Here is a 16945-nt window from a genome sequence, read left to right as displayed (position 1 = left end):
ATTAATGAACACATTATCTGTAATCTGTTTAATCAAAAAACTAAATATGAAAACAACAGTGGCTGGCTCAGCTAAGAAATAGTTTTAGCATGCAACTTCCGTAAAACTACAACTTGTTTTTACACGTTGCTTTTTGTACGGATTTTGTGACCTGCGGACAGAGCCAAACTAGCTGTTTCCCCCCGTTTCCAATCTTTATGCTAAGCTAAGCTAACTGGCTGCTGGCTCCAGCTTCATACTGAACAGACAGATATGACAGGGCTCAACTATAAGGATTCTCCGGGGCAAGTAAAATGCCACGATGGGCTTATAAATCTAGCCACTCTCTTGCCTGATTGGGCAGGTGATGGAGAAAAAAAAATGGTGAGGGAAGTAGCTAAGCAGTGAGCCATCTCGCTTCCTTCCCATCTCTGTTTAGAGGTGCACATGCGCAGTACCGATCGGGCACTCGAGAGAAAGTGGCGGCGGGTAAAGACAAAGTTTATGAGCTGAAGCGCAAGCGAGCATTTCAATTATCCTGGAAACAGGAGTTTAGTTGGGTGGCGTTAGAGGACGCGATCGAAACTCCAGTTTAATTTGCTTAAATAAAGATTAAACATGATTATTAACTTTAGTCTTTGTTGCTGTTTGATAACTGCTAATAAATAAAATAATTTGTATAGGGGCAAATAAAAATTGAATTTGGGCAAGTACATTCCTGACCCAAAAAATAACATTACGGTTGAACCCTGTATGAGAGTGGTATCGATCATCTCATCTAACTCTCAGCAAGAAAGCGGACGCTTATTTCCCAAGATGTCAAACTATTACTTTATCTGTCAATAACTGTTGACTTCCAACATTTCCAGTGTTACTGAATCCAAATCATCAAACTGATTGAAAATCTACTCATGACAAAGTGAATAAAATAATCATGTTAAATTTGAAGCATTTTGGAGGTACAAAGCTGTAATCAACACATCTCTAAATCCTTGACATTAAAGACGGGAGACAGTAATTCCCTCACCCGGACAAACAGAGTCTTTTGTGTCACATTTTTTAAATGAGAAATCACGACATCAACTATCAAGAACAATGTTGAGCGCTACCAGTGTCCTCGAGAGTGAGGGTTAGGCGTCTGGCCTAAAAAGACAGTGCAAATCAAGCCCTTTTGTTGATTGGCACTCAGACAAACTGGGCATTGCCCTCGCAAATTAGAGTATGGAGATAGAGAGGGTATCCCACTGGGCGCACGAAGCCACAGGTGTACTTTTAATTAGGAGTGCGACATTTCCAGTCATTAAATAGGCAGCATGCACATTGCACAGGGGCTCTCAAGGTAAATAAGCACATTAGTTGGACACACATTCTAAACAGAAATGCACTACGATCATACAAAACCACAGGCACGCAGGTTCACCAGAAAGGTTACGTCTAGAAGGTAACCCACAAGTTGCAAAGCTCTCGTGAGATGGTTGAGGTTAGGCATTGACCTTGAATCTTTAAAGGGACTGTTTGTAATTTCTTACACGTATAAATCAATCCGGATCGGTGTCCCATTAGCTCGCGTGTGGCTACGCTGTTCAGACTCAGACTCCAACACAAACTACATGGAAGCACCAAAACTGCAAAGTTATATCTAGTGAAGCCCTTCTTACAAAACAGTGTTGGCCGTGGTCGGAGGACGCGGGGGAGACCGTAGCTTTGGTCTCCAGGGCCGGAGTCTCTGCTGTACTCTGCTCCTCTGCCTGCTTGCCTTCACTCACAATGTACAGTGGAAGTTTGTGCGGATATAAATGCTGCAGCTCCTCCAGACCAACAGAGGTTTCCCGTGTCTTGTGAAGTGACGGGGCTCCACAGCCGGTGTCTCCCCTGTTCCCTCCGGCCGCGGTCGGGAGGCTGAGACAGGAAAAGCCAACACTAGGATCAGCATTGATTCATGGAGAGACCTTCGTCTGGTCAGCTTAAATTACTGCCAAGCAGGTGAAATATAGAGTGATATTGTGCTTTTAGCTGACGTGTGTCGCCTCACTGTTTCGACGGATGCTCGCTCACATTCAGGTAGCGCGTGCACACAGGCGAGCGCGAGCAACAGGACGCTGACTTTCGTTGACTTAACGGCCACAGGTGTCGCTGTTACAACCAATTTCTGATTCTTACAAACAGTCCCTTTAAGGTTAGGCATTGACCTTGAATAGTTAAGGTTAGGCATTGACCTCGAATGGTTAAAGTAAAGCATTGACCTCGAATGGTTGAGGTTAGGATAGGTTGAGTGAGTCTTACACGAGTTTTCGCACATTTTCACAACTTGTGGGTTACCATCTAGATATGACCCACCAGAAACTCCTTCAGCTCAGACTCCAGCAGGGCCTCCTGCCATAGTAAAATGAGGAAACTCTAAAGGGACTCTGGTGGTATCATTTTTGTCCACAGAGACCGCCACAGTCAACACAAAATTAATGTTCCTAGTAGTAGCTTTAAGTACACTTTTGTTCTTTGAACCTGAGTACTTACATTTTATGCTATTTTATACTCCTACTCCCCAACTTTTGAGAGGGAAAATACTGTTGTTTTTTATCCACTGCAATTATTTGATAATTATTTTTACTATTTACTTTTTAGATTAAGATTTTACATTAAAACACATGGTGAGTTTCTAAAAAATTAAAACCACATTGGCTTATTTTTGGCTTGCCTTATAAAAAAGGAGTATCTAGTTGAGGTCCCTTTTCATATTTGTTAGCAGTTCCACCAGAGACCCATTTCCCCTCTCAGATGCTTTCATTTACATAACTGTTTGAGGCCCAAAGAGGTAAAATTGTCCAATATTTCGCACAATAGCATGCATTAAAGAAAAGTAGAAAAATACAAAATTGTGCTGTTGTGTAACTTAGTTTTTCTGTTTTCCTCTCCCATTAATCATCTCACGACAACTCAGATTTATCTTTTGACCCTTTGGAGGGGCCCGACTCCTAGGTTGAAACTGGACTATATACCTAACTGTTAAAAGTAGCTCCACATAATGCTATATCAATAGAGGACATTCATCTACAGAAGAAGTACTTTTACCTTTGGTATCTTGCGTCTACTACTTCTATACATCAAAGGTGACGGGTGACTCCGACATACTGCAGAAGATATTTCCTCAGATTGAAAGTTAAACTGATTTGAACGCGGTGGCATGCAGAGTCAAGGCCATTAGTGTTACAGAATCCCATCACACACACGTCCACATGCAAACTTTCTATCTCCGTCTTTCTTCTGCTCTGTAGGTATTCCTCTAAAGAATGCAATTTAAAAGATTCAATACAAGCTACGATATTGTTGTCAAAAGTCTTTTGGATTCCTGTAGAGCACTTAAAATACTATAAATAAGTACATGGATCATTACAGCATTGTCCTATGGATTCTCAACACAGCTGATGGTCTTGCTTGCTCACAAGGATCAAGTTGATTACCAGAGAGGAAACCACTCAGAACCGCAGTACAACAGTAATACAACCACCTGCTCAAGCTGTCTAACTCCATCTGCCTCAGTGTGTAACAGCAAACAACGTAATGTTGTGGACACAGCAAGAATTACAGCTTTACGTCTGACGCTTGTTCGTCAATTATTGATCACCTACTTGCGATAATATCATCTGATCGAGGTGTAGTCTGACTGTCTGCTGAGCTGTTGCTATCTTTGTAAAAAAACAATGCAGAGATTCCACATGCATACTGGCTCCCAGTGTAATGGGATCAGATGAATAAATAGTGTGGCAAAGAATGAGATATGAGCTGAACAAACAGCACAGATTTAGGCAGGTTTGTGGTGATAAACATGCAAACAAGCACAGGGAGGGCGTGAGTGAGGGAGTTTGTCTGTGTGGGGGATGCCAAGAGATAGAGGAAAGAGAAGGAGAAGCAGAAGTCCTATTAAGAGATTTCTTTTTCTCATATGTGGCTTCAATGAGATCTGAATCCTGGGGGAGTTCTTGTGTTTTTATAGTGAAAATAGGCAGTTTTCACCTTTTGCTCTTATTCTATTTTTGTTATTTAAAAAAAAATAGCTCTTTTTGATTTTGATCAATTGTTTATAGTATAATAGTAGTAGTTAATTAACAGCTTTAATATAATGCAGTGGTGTTATGTAACATTTACTTATTACCGTAAAATATAGGTGGTCGTACTACTATTTTATACTTCTGCTCCACTACAATTCATAGGAAAATGTACTTTTTACTGCGTTACATGCATAGACTAAACTACCCAGTAGTGTATATCATAGTTAAAGTTAGCTTCACCTTGACAAGCTACAATGATAAAATGAGGCTTACACATTAATGCATCAGTAATAATAATCCAATTATTTTATATATTATAGTATAACACTTAAAGGCGCCATTTTTCTAGATTTTGAAAACTTTTGATAGTTCAAGTACATTTAGATGAGATCAATGCAGGGCTTTTACTTGTATTGGAGTATTTTTACATTATAGTAGTGCTACTTTTACTTAAACCTGCAGTAGGCAGAATGTTTTTGGCATCATTGGGCAAAAATTCCATAATAACCTTTCAGCATATTGTAATTCAAGTGTTCTGAGAGAGAACTAGCCTTCTGCACCTCCTCATGGCTCTGTTTTCAGGCTTTAAAAAAATCTAGCATGTGATGGGAGACTTTAACCAATCACAGGTCATTTCAGAGAGCGTTCCTATTGTCTGTTCATTCAAAGGAAGCAGCTGTCAATCACTCCTGAACTCCGATCAAATGGTCAAACTACGCAGCGCTGATCAAATATTAATTAATATTCTGTTACTGTAATGCCTATTTCGCTCCTCAAATGTTTTCAGAAACATCTTGTAGTGTACTGTTTAGCTGTAAAATGAGAAAGTTTGCTCCGGCTGGTGGGCGGTGCTTGGTATTTCCTCAACTGATCTCAACATGGCTGCCGGGTCACAAGCTTTCTCATTTTACAGCTAAACAGTACACTACAAGATGATTCTGAAAACGTTTTATGCGAGAAATAGGCTTTACAGTTACAGAATATTAATTCATATTTGATCAGCGCTGCCTAGTTTGACCGTTTGGTCGGAGTTTGCGAGTGATTGACAGCTGCTCAGAGACCGCAAGGCTCCAGCTCGGCACTGATTGGTTGTTTTCCTCCGTTCTGTGAAATCATGCAGAAGCCATTAGGAGCACCGGAGGACACAGAAGCACATGATTTTTTTCAGATTACCTGTCTCATGCACTACTGTCAGGATATAGTGACCGTTTTATAAAAATAATTTATAAAATAACAAATTTGCTCCAGTTCTACCCACTGCAGCTTTAAGTACGTTTTGCTGATCATACTTAGATGACATTTTCAGTGCAGGACTTTTACTTGTAATGGAATATTTTATTTACATTACAGTATTGCTACTTTTATTTAAATAAAGGATCTGAGTACTTCCTCAGCCACTGCTGAAATGTCACTTTCTATATCGGTGTTAATAGGACCAAATTAGGAGAGACAGATTTTTCCCTTCTTCTTCAAATGTCTACATTTTTCCAAAGCTTGCAGCAGAAAGGTGCATGGCCTCGGGTTGCCTGCAGGCTGTCATCACTCAGCTCCTGCTCCCGACACAACCAAAGTTTCCAGGTCAGGGAGGAGCACAAACTCCAAATGCTGGGGTATTCTGTACCAAGACAGGGAATCGCCGTGGTTTGTGCTCAGATCCCCTATCCATATTTCACAACCATGTGAACTCTAATTATGTTGCCGGTTTGCACACTCACACTGATTCCATCTAGCAGCCCACCACCACCACCACCACCACCACATCTGTATCGCTTCACAGTGTCTGTGCCTGTTGGAGGAGATGTGAAAGGAAGCTTCTTGAGATGTTCTCCCCGTGGCTCGGGTCTTGAAATATACAAGCCACGCACACTCAGTTAATCAAAAGTGAAAAGCCATTAGATGAGATATAGAATATGTTCCACTTCACAATAGCTCTGCATTTTGCAAGGGCAGCTGTGTGGCACTGCAGGATTGGTGACACACTGCCCCCTGCAGACACATAGGAGGAACATCCAGCTGCCGTTGTGGCATCATTACAGTCTCAGCCATCGTTTTAGAAGAACTAAATGGAAGCATTTATATTCCTAAAACAGTTCTCAGGTCACCTCCTCTTAATTGAGCAATTAAAGTCTAACTAGCATTAGCATTAACACTGCTTCTGCATAGATCCTGGTTACACTCCCTGTGTGGTGCTTCCCTCTGCTGGGTTTTATTTCACACCACAAGTTCTAATTTACTGAAGGAGTAAGCTCCTTTATTTGACTTACTCCAGAAGAACATTCAAATTAGACTTATCATTTTGCTGGGAAAATCTCATCTCCATCATAAAATGCTGCAAATTAAACTTGATCTCAACAGTCAGACACATATTCATTGTTGAGCTACTCACTGAAGTTTTGTGCAATCTTCTTGTTGAGCATAATGTGCTGCGTATTGCTGTGGTCAACCACACCAACCGCCCCCAGATCTTTAACGGCAAATTGCTCGTATAAGCGGGACGTGTCGATTTCGATCCTCCCGGTGCTTTCTTGTGTCCAAAATGATTTTACAATCTGCCAAGAAACAAATTAATTCAGGACTGAGACAACTCCATTATAAGAGGAAATCAATGTGAGCATTACAAAAGAGCAACACTGGGGAAGCAATAACTCGACAGACAAAACAAAGAATAATTCACAATAATGATGCAATATGAGGAATAATGAAGTGAAACCAAGTTGAAACTGACCTTTCAGTGTTTGCCACAATGACACAACACTGCATTTAAATAGGAATAATTCCCACTAATGAGACACTTTGTAAGCTTTATACTTAAATGTGAAAATATGGTAATTTAGTGTCTTCTGATGAATGAAGTGTTAACTGATAAGTGACGGTGTTACCTTCTCTTTGCTAACAGGGTCCCAGTGGAAAGCCTTGGTGCTTGGTTTTTTTCTTGATTTCATTGTCAAATTCAAGGGTACAGGTGGTGCGGCTGGGACGCTCGGGGGTGAGGGCCTCTTCATGTCTGACATGCCTGATTCATGGTTAGGAGACTCTGGGACTGTGGAAGATGGTGTGAGGGCATTATTGGAGGGTGAGGGTTCAGGGGAGGTGGGCGAAGATGGGGCAAAGACATCGGGGGAGCTTGGTGATGGGACAGAGGGCAAAATATCAGGCCCGGTAACAGCTGTGTTTCTACTGCTGCGAGGTTTAGGAACCGGCTTTGCATAATCGGCTGAGGGATAACTTTGACCCTTGTCACCAGCTGATATACGATCTCCTCTGCCAGAAGTGGGATTTTCATAATCAACTGGAGGATAAGTCATATTCCCACCGCCAAATCCACCACTCGACTCAAGATCTGTGTCGCTGTCCTCCGGAGATTCGGGTATGCTGGGATGTCGTAGGTCCGTTGGTTCCACAAGCGGGTGTATGCCCTTGGACTTCCTCTTCCAGTCTGAACACAGTTGGTCAATGGCCTGGACCCAAGCATCTCGCTCCCTCTGGGCAGCCCCAGAGGTGATTGTTTGCTCTGGTACAGGCACCCGGAACCTGCAATAAATCAACAAAACTTAACTCAACTTCCCCCATTAGCTGAGATAAGTCTTGTAGTTAACACTATATTTATGACATTATCAAACCAGTCGATTAGACTGTTGTCAGGCTATTAAATAGGCGTTATTAGTCGCTATAGACACTATAGATGTGGGTAAATAGAGGCCTACTACACCCACTAGTAGGTTTTATCATCTATTCACATGGTAGATCACTGGATTAAGGTGTAAAAGAACATGACAGCAACCTCCAGCGACAGTAGTTATTATGACAGGAGCAGAAGCGGAAGTCAGGCACTGTAATATAGACAGTGTGATACTCCATTAGGAGTGGAGGTCTGAGACGATGGATGGGACACAAAACACAAGGTTTTCACCCAGGAGACCGTAGTTTTTATCCTATGTGAAGCCAACAGTCTTTGTGTTCGTAGTTATTTTAACCCAAACACAGTGTTTTTCCCTAAACTTAACTGGTGTTTTTTTGCCTAAACCTAAAGAAGCCTTTTTGTTTGTGTTCAAAACGTGTCGTTTCATACAGTTTTACAACAATTACTTTTAAGTTTGACTTTCACTTTTACAACATAGTCGGTGTAGTAGGCCCCTAATGACCCACATCTATGGTGCTTATAGTGACTGATAATTCCTATTTAATGGCCTGATAACAGTCGAATCAAACAAGGCTACATCATAGGTGATACAGAGGGGTGGACTAGAGTCACATGACTTGTACTCAAGTCAGACTCGAGTCACAAATTTGCTAACTTTAGATTTAACTTGACAAAGTGGACTTTAACACCAATGACTTGTGTCTTCACTTCACGTGACTTGAGCCCTTTGACTTGAAAATACGTAATACCATCCCCCAGGCCCAAAGATTAAAAAGTATGTTATTTAAAAAGTGTGCCACGAATCAATTCATTTCCCTTCATTTCCTGAATCAACTAACGTTAACACTGTTCATTCCCAGCATGTCGACACTTAATTCCCCAGATCCACTTTGTTTGAACCAATCCGACAGCATCCAATCAAGTTGCAGGAGAGAACCATGAAGAACTAATGTTATATTACAAAGCGTAAGTTGGAAAAAATGATACCAAGGACGGAGATGCAAATGGGATTACGTTTTGTGAGCGCATTATGACTTGTTTAGGACTCGAAAATCAAAGTTTAGGACAAGTCAAGTCCCAAGTCAAGACGGGACTAGTCAGTCTTGACTTGGCAGCTTGAGTACAAAGACTTGAGACTTACTTGTGACATGCAAAACAATGACTTGGTCCCACCTCTGCTACACTATACACTAGAAGCACTATCGGAGAGCGCAGACCTTCACCAAAACCTTGCCCTATCTCGCAATGTTAACGAAAGAGAAAAATAATTTCCACAGCGTGATTCGGATTCCCTCCAAAATATAATGGGTTCTTCCTTGGCCCATGCTACATACTTCCACCATGTTTCATGAAAATCAGGCCAGTAGTTTTTCCGTAATCCTGCTTACAAACAGTCAAATGACCGAAAACATAACCTCCTTGGCAGAAGTAATAAAGGCATCGCAGAAAAGACTGCTGACTGAAATGACACACTTTTACAAGGCTGTGGATTAATTTGAAGAGAAACAGCTGATGTGATGGACATAATTCGTTAATCATTTGCTGTTTTTGTTTCCACATCTTAATAATTCTCACTCACTGGTACTCATTTTTGTGGGTGATCAGTGTGAAAGTGTCAGAGCTGTGAGGTTTCTGTACGCTGGTGTCTCCATCTGACAGGTGAATCACTATGGATGAGGGCACCGATGATGTCACCTCAGCGTCAGCGGGGCCTCGTCGCCTGAAGGGGACCAGTGTTAGCTGACCTGGGTGGAGCTGGACCTCATATCTGAAACAAGATAGAGAACATAATGTAAGCCACAACAACAGGACGTGAGGTGTGTCTCAATTCCACACTACAAAGGCTACCAAGTGTATTCAGTATGTACTATATACTGATTGTCATATACTGTTTTTGCAGTTAGTATACTTGAAATCCATGTATTTCACTGTTCTGTACTATAGTCCACCAATACTGGATTTATTGTTTCTGAGGCCAATACTGATATCGATATTTGGGATAAAAATATCCAATAACTTTTGGAATAACTATGTAATAGTGACACTGTTTCTAAATGACATCAAACCGTGTTTGGCATTTCTGTAATTAATTAATTATTGGTGGACGGATTTTGTTACCTTTGGGTGACCTTTGGCCTGTTTCCAGTCTGTACGCTAAGCTAATTGCTAACCGCCTGCTGAGTCCAGCTTCATATTTACCGGACAGAGATTTGCAGATTGATTGATGGATGGATGTCATGATATTATTGGTTGAAGTTGGTTGGTACTTTAAGAAAAAGTAATATTTTGTTTTACAGGAAGAAAACATTATTGTATTTTTATATCAAACATACAAAGAAATAGATTTTTTGGCAGATATATTTTTGCAAATGTTGTTAAATAGGTGCACAATATGACTGGGGGGGGGGGTGATCTAAAAGAGTTAAAAAGGCATTTTTCATTTCATCTCGATTTTAAGCAAGAAAGCAAATAAGCATATTTTCAAATATATCAAACTATTCCTTTAATGTTTTACAGCTAATTCACAGCTGTAAAGTGCACACTCAAAATCAAGCATTTTTTAGTATGCATACCAACTTTTTGAATATATACTTAAAGTCCTGCTCTGCTCAAAAATGTGTTTTGCTTATTGCTACTTCTCTTGCATGTTTGAGCTTCACTGTGCAGAATGATGTATGTGCAGAGTTTGACACTAGAAGACTGTTTTAGAGTTTAAGACGTGTACATACAAGCATGATTTTGTGACATCACAACTCGTTTTAAGTTGTGGTCCAGTATGCAACTTACACAAGTGAAACCTCCAGTGCACATACAATGAGAATTGACTTTTTCAGGGAAGTAGGAGACATCTTGTGTAGATTTTGGATTGTTCAATGAGGGGGAAGGAGTAGATGTAATTGAAAGAGTTTTTAACTAGTTAATGGAACTTTTTTGTGGAAGAATATTAATATCAGACACAAATTATTACTCAAAGCAGAGTGTTTTTATGTCTTAGAACATGTCGGGAGGGGTTTAGTTTCGTCACGTCTGCAGTGTAAGCACAAAACAAACTCAAAACCAGCTTAGAATTCAGTCCTGATTAAAAAGAATATATATTTGTAACTGAGAATGTGGGTGTGAACATGTGGCTATAAATCATTTCTCATCACGTTTTAAAGCAGCTTTACAGTAATAAGGACACATCCGTACTTCACCCATTTGAACGATGCCAGGCCGCCGCGGTGCAGCAACAAGAATCCTTCCCGAAGGCTGTTTGATGCTTGAGGCATCTGAGGTGTTTCTGCATCGTCACTGTATATGTTCCCATAAATGATCCGATTCACAAGCCGCATCATCTGAGAAACACCAGCAGGAAAAATAGTCCCAATGAAAGCATTATCAACAACTGACACCAAAGGAACACAAGGCTTTCCTCCTCTTAGCACAAATTATTTTAACATAAATGATGGTTTACAAGTGTACACACTCTAGGTATATATATGCACCTTGTGTTTGTCCTCCAGTGAAGTGGCCTCCAATTCATAATCATGATGTTCTTTAAAGGAAATGGAGAATCTGGACCCCACTCCATCGTCACAACTCTTGACGATGGAGAAGGGAAGTTGTCGCTTGACGATGCCTTTCTCGATGCTGCACAGCATTTTGGTCTTGAAATCCATCTGGGTTTGTCACAATGAGAGGGTTTAAATTAGTGCAAATAAGCGCACATTTACTTTAACACATTTGATCACATTTAATCTTTTTAGCCACGCTCGCTAGCGGGCTGGTCCACGCTGAAATATCTCAAAAACTGTTGGATGGATTGCAAAGAAAGTTTTTTCAGACATTCATGGTCCCCAGAGGATGAATCCCACTGACTTTGTTGCTCCCCTGACTTGTCCTCTTCAAATTGGTTCCATACATTCATGTATGTTTATTATATTATATATTTGTGAAGATTATCTTGCTGAACAAAACTTGTAAGTATCATAAACATGTGTTTGCCACAGAGCTTATTTTCTCCAATAATCCGAAACCCAATGGAAAAATCCCCTTGGCTTTTTGTCGTGGGAACCAAGTGCGATGCTAACTTCCTCGTTGACCCTCAAAAATACGTCATCCCTGGAGCACTCTATAGCAATTGAAGCTTTACAGAGCTGCTAGCATGGCTGTATGATCTTGATATTGTTTTGTTTGTTTTCTACTCACCTGAAGAACCCGCTTCTGCCACCTGTGGTGGCTGCGCTTGTGAACACTGAAGTTGTACTGTGAGGGTTGCGGTTCCTGCAACAACAGCCAAAAAAAAAACAAACAAAATTCAGACAAATGATTACCTAAAGGGAAAACACCTTGTACAGGTAGGTCAAAAGGTACTTTTAAGGACACCATCTGCTTTTCTTTTAGCTGTTTCCTGCTAAGGCGTAGACTAAATGGCTGCCATATTCCGTCATAGAAATACATCTGGGAAAATCAAACAGGCCACAGACGGATTTATTTTAAAACCGATCCAACAGGCCGAGCAGCTCATTAACAGAACAATAGAGGGACACACATTGGGTACAAGTCTGTCATTTGACAAGACATACAGTATTTCCTCCAGCCTCAAAGGACGTAGGTCATTCACAAAGAAATATAAGATGCAAACAATACCTTTAAACTGATTACACATCAAAGTGGCAGAGAGTTAAATGAGAAGATTGATACCATTCTGTTGTGGAGATGGGGAAGGTTGTAAACACAACATCATTATTTTACGGCCCGCAACTTTACTGATTTGCTTCATTTTCACTGCTCTCGTGTTGTTTTCCACTGCTGTTTATAGTGGAAAAACTCTAAAGACCCACTGTCTTGGGGAGAGTGGGGTCAGTTTGGACAGAGCCTTTTCAGAAAGTTAGAAAACAACTATCCTTATGCCATTCACCACACTCATACTCAGCCACACTCTCTTCATTTTAAACCTGGAGACCTGCTGACTATTCCTCACATTTACTCACAGTTTTGAAATATACAGCATTTAAGTAATTTTTTGGCACTGTTATTTTTTCGGTCTTGGCTAATACAAAACGCAAAGTTTAAAGTAGTAGTAAGATGGACCTCAGAAATGGCGGACCAACTTTTTAAATTTGTGGCAAGAAGACAATTGTTTATATAACGCCTCTATGACTTTATCCATCCATTCATCTTGAATTTTCAGTAAAAAGTGCAAAAACTAACATGGCTAATTCTTCCTGCCCATCGTCCGCCATGTTTGTTTTCACTAAAATCATGTTTAATCGCGAGAGATTTTGCGAGATTTCTGTATTTTTTAGTCGGGACTCTTGTTGTTAATGAATGAATCTGTTAGTGTGTGGTGTGCTATTTTGGCCAAATCGTTGCTCATCACACACTATAGGAACAAAACTGTTAAATTTAACATTACGTTATTATGTGTGGTCTCTCACATTTTCAAAATCTGTTAAGATTTGAAAAATCTTTTAGTGTGGGCCAGGCTTTAGCTGTCTGAATTTTTATTGGTAGCTAGCACACTCCTCCTTGGGATGGCTGGGACAGTTACCCGGGGACAGCTGGGACATTATTGTTTATAGTTCCTACCGTGTTACAAATCAACAAAAAACAGACAAAGACCCACTGTGAAATCACTGAGTGAATGTTTACTGAAGTGGCAGCCAAACAGAAACCCTTTTTTGATAAATTTCATATCTCAGTAATCTATAAAAATATGATAATTTTACAAATGTTTTCTTTTTCTCAAAGACATTGTAAATATAAGATGTTGAAAATTAGACTGCAATTTTTTCTATGTAAATTATTTATTTTTTTCATCCCAAAACAAGGTGTCCCAAACGATCCTATACCCACTGTCCCAACCGCCCCGACGAGGTAGAACTTTGAGAAAATGCATTCTCTGTACATTTAACATAATTGTGCTTTTTACATTTGTTTTGGGCTCTAAAAAACTTGATAAATTGTTAGCAGACACCTGTATCTGTTCAGGGATCAATTTATTTTCATTACTGTTCAAGTAGTCTGTGAGTAATAGAAAGTTATTCACAAAATATTGTAGAAGCTTGATTTAAAATGCTGATACCTCTTCAGACAGGTTCTTCTGTTTGAGCTGCTGCTTCCCGTCCATCCTGGCCTGGTTCAGAGCGTCCTCGATGGACAACTCTCCGCTCTTCACCTTCATCATGATGCTCAGCTGCATCTCATTGCTCAACTGAAAGCACAACAAGGTCAATTTTCTTTATTTTTATGTCCATATTTAAAAGGTTATTGTGAACTAAAAATACTGTGTGTGAACAATTCTGGTTAAAGCAGCAGTCGGTAGAATTGATGCAAATATGATTAAAAAAAGTAATTTGTATAGAACGGTCACTATATCCTGACAGTAGTGCATGAGAAAGGTAATCTGAAAGAAATCATGTGCCTCTGTGTCCTCTGGTGCTCCTAATGACATCTGCAAGATTTCACAGACGGGAGGAAAACAACCAATCAGAGCCAAGCTGGAGCCTGCCGTCTCTGAGCAGCTGTCAATCACTCGTGAACTCTGATCAAACGGTCAAACTAGGCAGCGCTGATCAAATATGAATCAATATTCTGTTACTTTAATGCCTATTTCTCTCCTTAAATGTTTTCAGAAACATCTTGTAGTGTACTGTTTAGCTGTAAAATGAGAAAGTTTGTGACCCGGCAGCCACGTTGAGATCAGTTGAGGAAATAGCAAGCACCGCCCACCAGCCGGAACAAACTTTCTATTCTAAACATTTTACGTGAGAAATAGGCATTACAGTAACAAAATATTGATTCATATTTGATCAGCGCTGCCTAGCTTGTCTGTTTGATCAGAGTTTGCGAGTGATTGACAGCTGCCTCCGTTAAATGAACAGCCAATAGGAACGCTCTCTCTCTCTGAAATGACCTGTGATTGGTCAAAGTCTCCCGTCACGGGCTAAATTAGATTACTAGATTTTTTAAAGCCTGAAAACAGAGCCATGAGGAGGTGTAGAAGTCTAGTTATCTCTCAGAACACTTGAATTACAATATGCTGAAAGGTGAATGTGGGATTTTTGCCCAATGATGCCAAAAACATTCTGCCTACTGCTTCTTTAAGAGGTAATCCCTAAGGATATTGTATGTGAACAATTCTGGTTAATTATTTCCCAAAATATGCAAGATGGTGTGACAAAATCTAGCCCTTTAAAGTGTTGCATTTGGTAAACAAACAAATAACTCATCGAGTACAACTACAAAGCCATTTTCAAACCTCCTTTAGGGCTTTCATGCTCCTCCATTTAGCTGTCATGCAGTATTTTGCTTCTGCAATATTTCACCAAAGCACTGCTTTATTGTTCTTTTAAAATTATGCATGATGGTTAATAAGAGAGACAAGATTAGTCGGTCTCAGCTCACTGGAATTGTAAAGAGGAAGCGCTGCGTTGTAAAATACAATCAGCATCTGCATCTGTAAGATAGATGCAGTTACAGGAACATACTGTCTTCCTTAAATCAGTCATTGTCTGACACATTTCTGAGTAAATAGGTGATCTTTTGTGGGAAACTACGAACAGCAGGGAAGTCAGGCTGAATTGAGGAAGTGAGAAATACTTGAGAGACTCCCATAAACCAAAAGGTTGTCTCCTACTGCACAGGCATTACATTAATGAAAGCGAGAGGGCTGATCTGCAGAAGCATTGATTTTTCCACCTTCATAGTCATGGTAAATTAAGACTTGACACTTGCTGTTAAAAGAACTTATTGCTTGATGCTTGCTTCCTTGTCTAAGTAGCTTATATAAACTGAAATCTTACCTGTGGAAAGTCCTCAGTGGGTCTGTCCATCCTGGGTACACTGTCTTTCTTCTTTGATCCTAGATTTGGCATCATAACGGTTTCAATTTCATCCTCTTATACAGCAAAGATATGATAGCTGTTTTGTTTGTTTTCGTCATGCAAGACTTAAAACCGAAGTCTGCTTCTCGGCAGGCAAGCAAAAGTGCTGTTATTTGTGTCACTCTTTCTACCACCGCCCTCTTTCAGTTCAGGTTACACTTCTTCGAGGTAGTACGGCAGGTATAGTGGCAGTTTGACCACACCCACTGCAGAGCAGCAAGTATTTCCTGTCAGTTTACATGACTCCACTTGCAGGACAATGATTCTTATCTGCTGCTCACCCTGTTTAACCCACAAGAGAGCGCTGACAAGCCTGCAGCTCTTTCCCAATACCCATGATAATACAATAAAATACAGTACTGAAACATATATCTCTCATGAATTCTAATTAGGGCTGTCAATCGATTAAAATATTTAATCACAATTAATCACGCTTTTTTTATCTGTTCAAAATGTACCTTAAAGGGAGATTTGTCAAGTATTTAACACTCTTATCAACATGGGAGTGGGCAAATATGCTGCTTTATGCAAATGTATTTATATATTTATTATTTGGAAATCAATTAACAACACAAAACAATGACAAATATTGTCCAGAAACCCTCACAGGTACTGCATTTAGCATAAAAAATATGCTCAAATCATAACATGGCAAACTCAAGCCCAACAGGCAACAACAGCTGTCAGTGTGTCAGTGTGCTGACTTTACTATGATTTGCCCCAAACTGCATGTGATTATCATAAAGTGGGAATGTCTGCAAAGGGGAGACTCATGGGTACCCATAGAACACATTTTCATTCACATATCTTGAGGTCAGAGGTCAAGGGACCCCTTTAAAAATGCCCATGTCAGTTTTTCCTCGCCAAAATTTAGCGTAAGTTTGGAGCGTTATTTAGCCGCTTTCGCAACAAGCAAGTTGGTACCAATGGATTATTTAGGTTTTACCAGTTTCATATGATGCCAGTAACTTCACTCTAGCTTTACAACTGAGCCCGCAACAACCTAAAAATCGCAAGTTGCACTAATGCGTTAAAGAAATTAGTGGCGTTAAAACAAATTTGCGTTAACATGTTATTACCGCTTTAACTTTGACAGCCCTTATCCTAATCAGAATGTAATTGCCTGTACCCATATGAAATTTGACATAGTTGTACGGTTCAGTTTATAACAAAACTTCAGGTAAAGTCACCTGCAAACTGAAAAGGCAACAAATTTAAACTTTTCATCATATTGTTGATAACCTTGATTGAAATCCCAATTTGCCCTACAAAGACGGAGCAGTTTTCAAGCTGCACAGCAAACTGCGTAACAGATACTAGCGTTGTAATGACTTCATTTTATGGCTTTATTATTTTACCCCCTAAAAAATGATTGCCTACATACCAATAAAAAGTGCTGATACTTCACTCTG

General features: G+C 40.1%; 1 protein-coding gene across 1 annotated transcript in view; it reads right to left on the bottom strand.

Moving 5' to 3' along the window:
- LOC141772383 (uncharacterized) overlaps window positions 1–15678 on the bottom strand; it is a 44542-nt gene extending 28864 nt beyond the window's left edge. Inside the window, exons 1-8 of the mRNA XM_074643307.1 lie at window positions 15453–15678; window positions 13733–13861; window positions 11854–11928; window positions 11151–11324; window positions 10855–11000; window positions 9245–9433; window positions 6905–7556; window positions 6412–6574 (exon numbers count right to left, since the gene is read on the bottom strand). Coding sequence (XP_074499408.1) covers window positions 6412–6574; window positions 6905–7556; window positions 9245–9433; window positions 10855–11000; window positions 11151–11324; window positions 11854–11928; window positions 13733–13861; window positions 15453–15527 — 1603 coding nt within the window. The 5' untranslated portion in view covers window positions 15528–15678. The remainder of the gene's footprint in view (window positions 1–6411; window positions 6575–6904; window positions 7557–9244; window positions 9434–10854; window positions 11001–11150; window positions 11325–11853; window positions 11929–13732; window positions 13862–15452) is intronic.
- Window positions 15679–16945: the final 1267 nt, after the last annotated feature.

Source organism: Sebastes fasciatus, chromosome 8 (assembly GCF_043250625.1).
Source record: "Sebastes fasciatus isolate fSebFas1 chromosome 8, fSebFas1.pri, whole genome shotgun sequence".
NCBI lineage: Eukaryota > Metazoa > Chordata > Actinopteri > Perciformes > Sebastidae > Sebastes > Sebastes fasciatus.
This window is presented reverse-complemented; position numbering and strand designations above follow the sequence as displayed.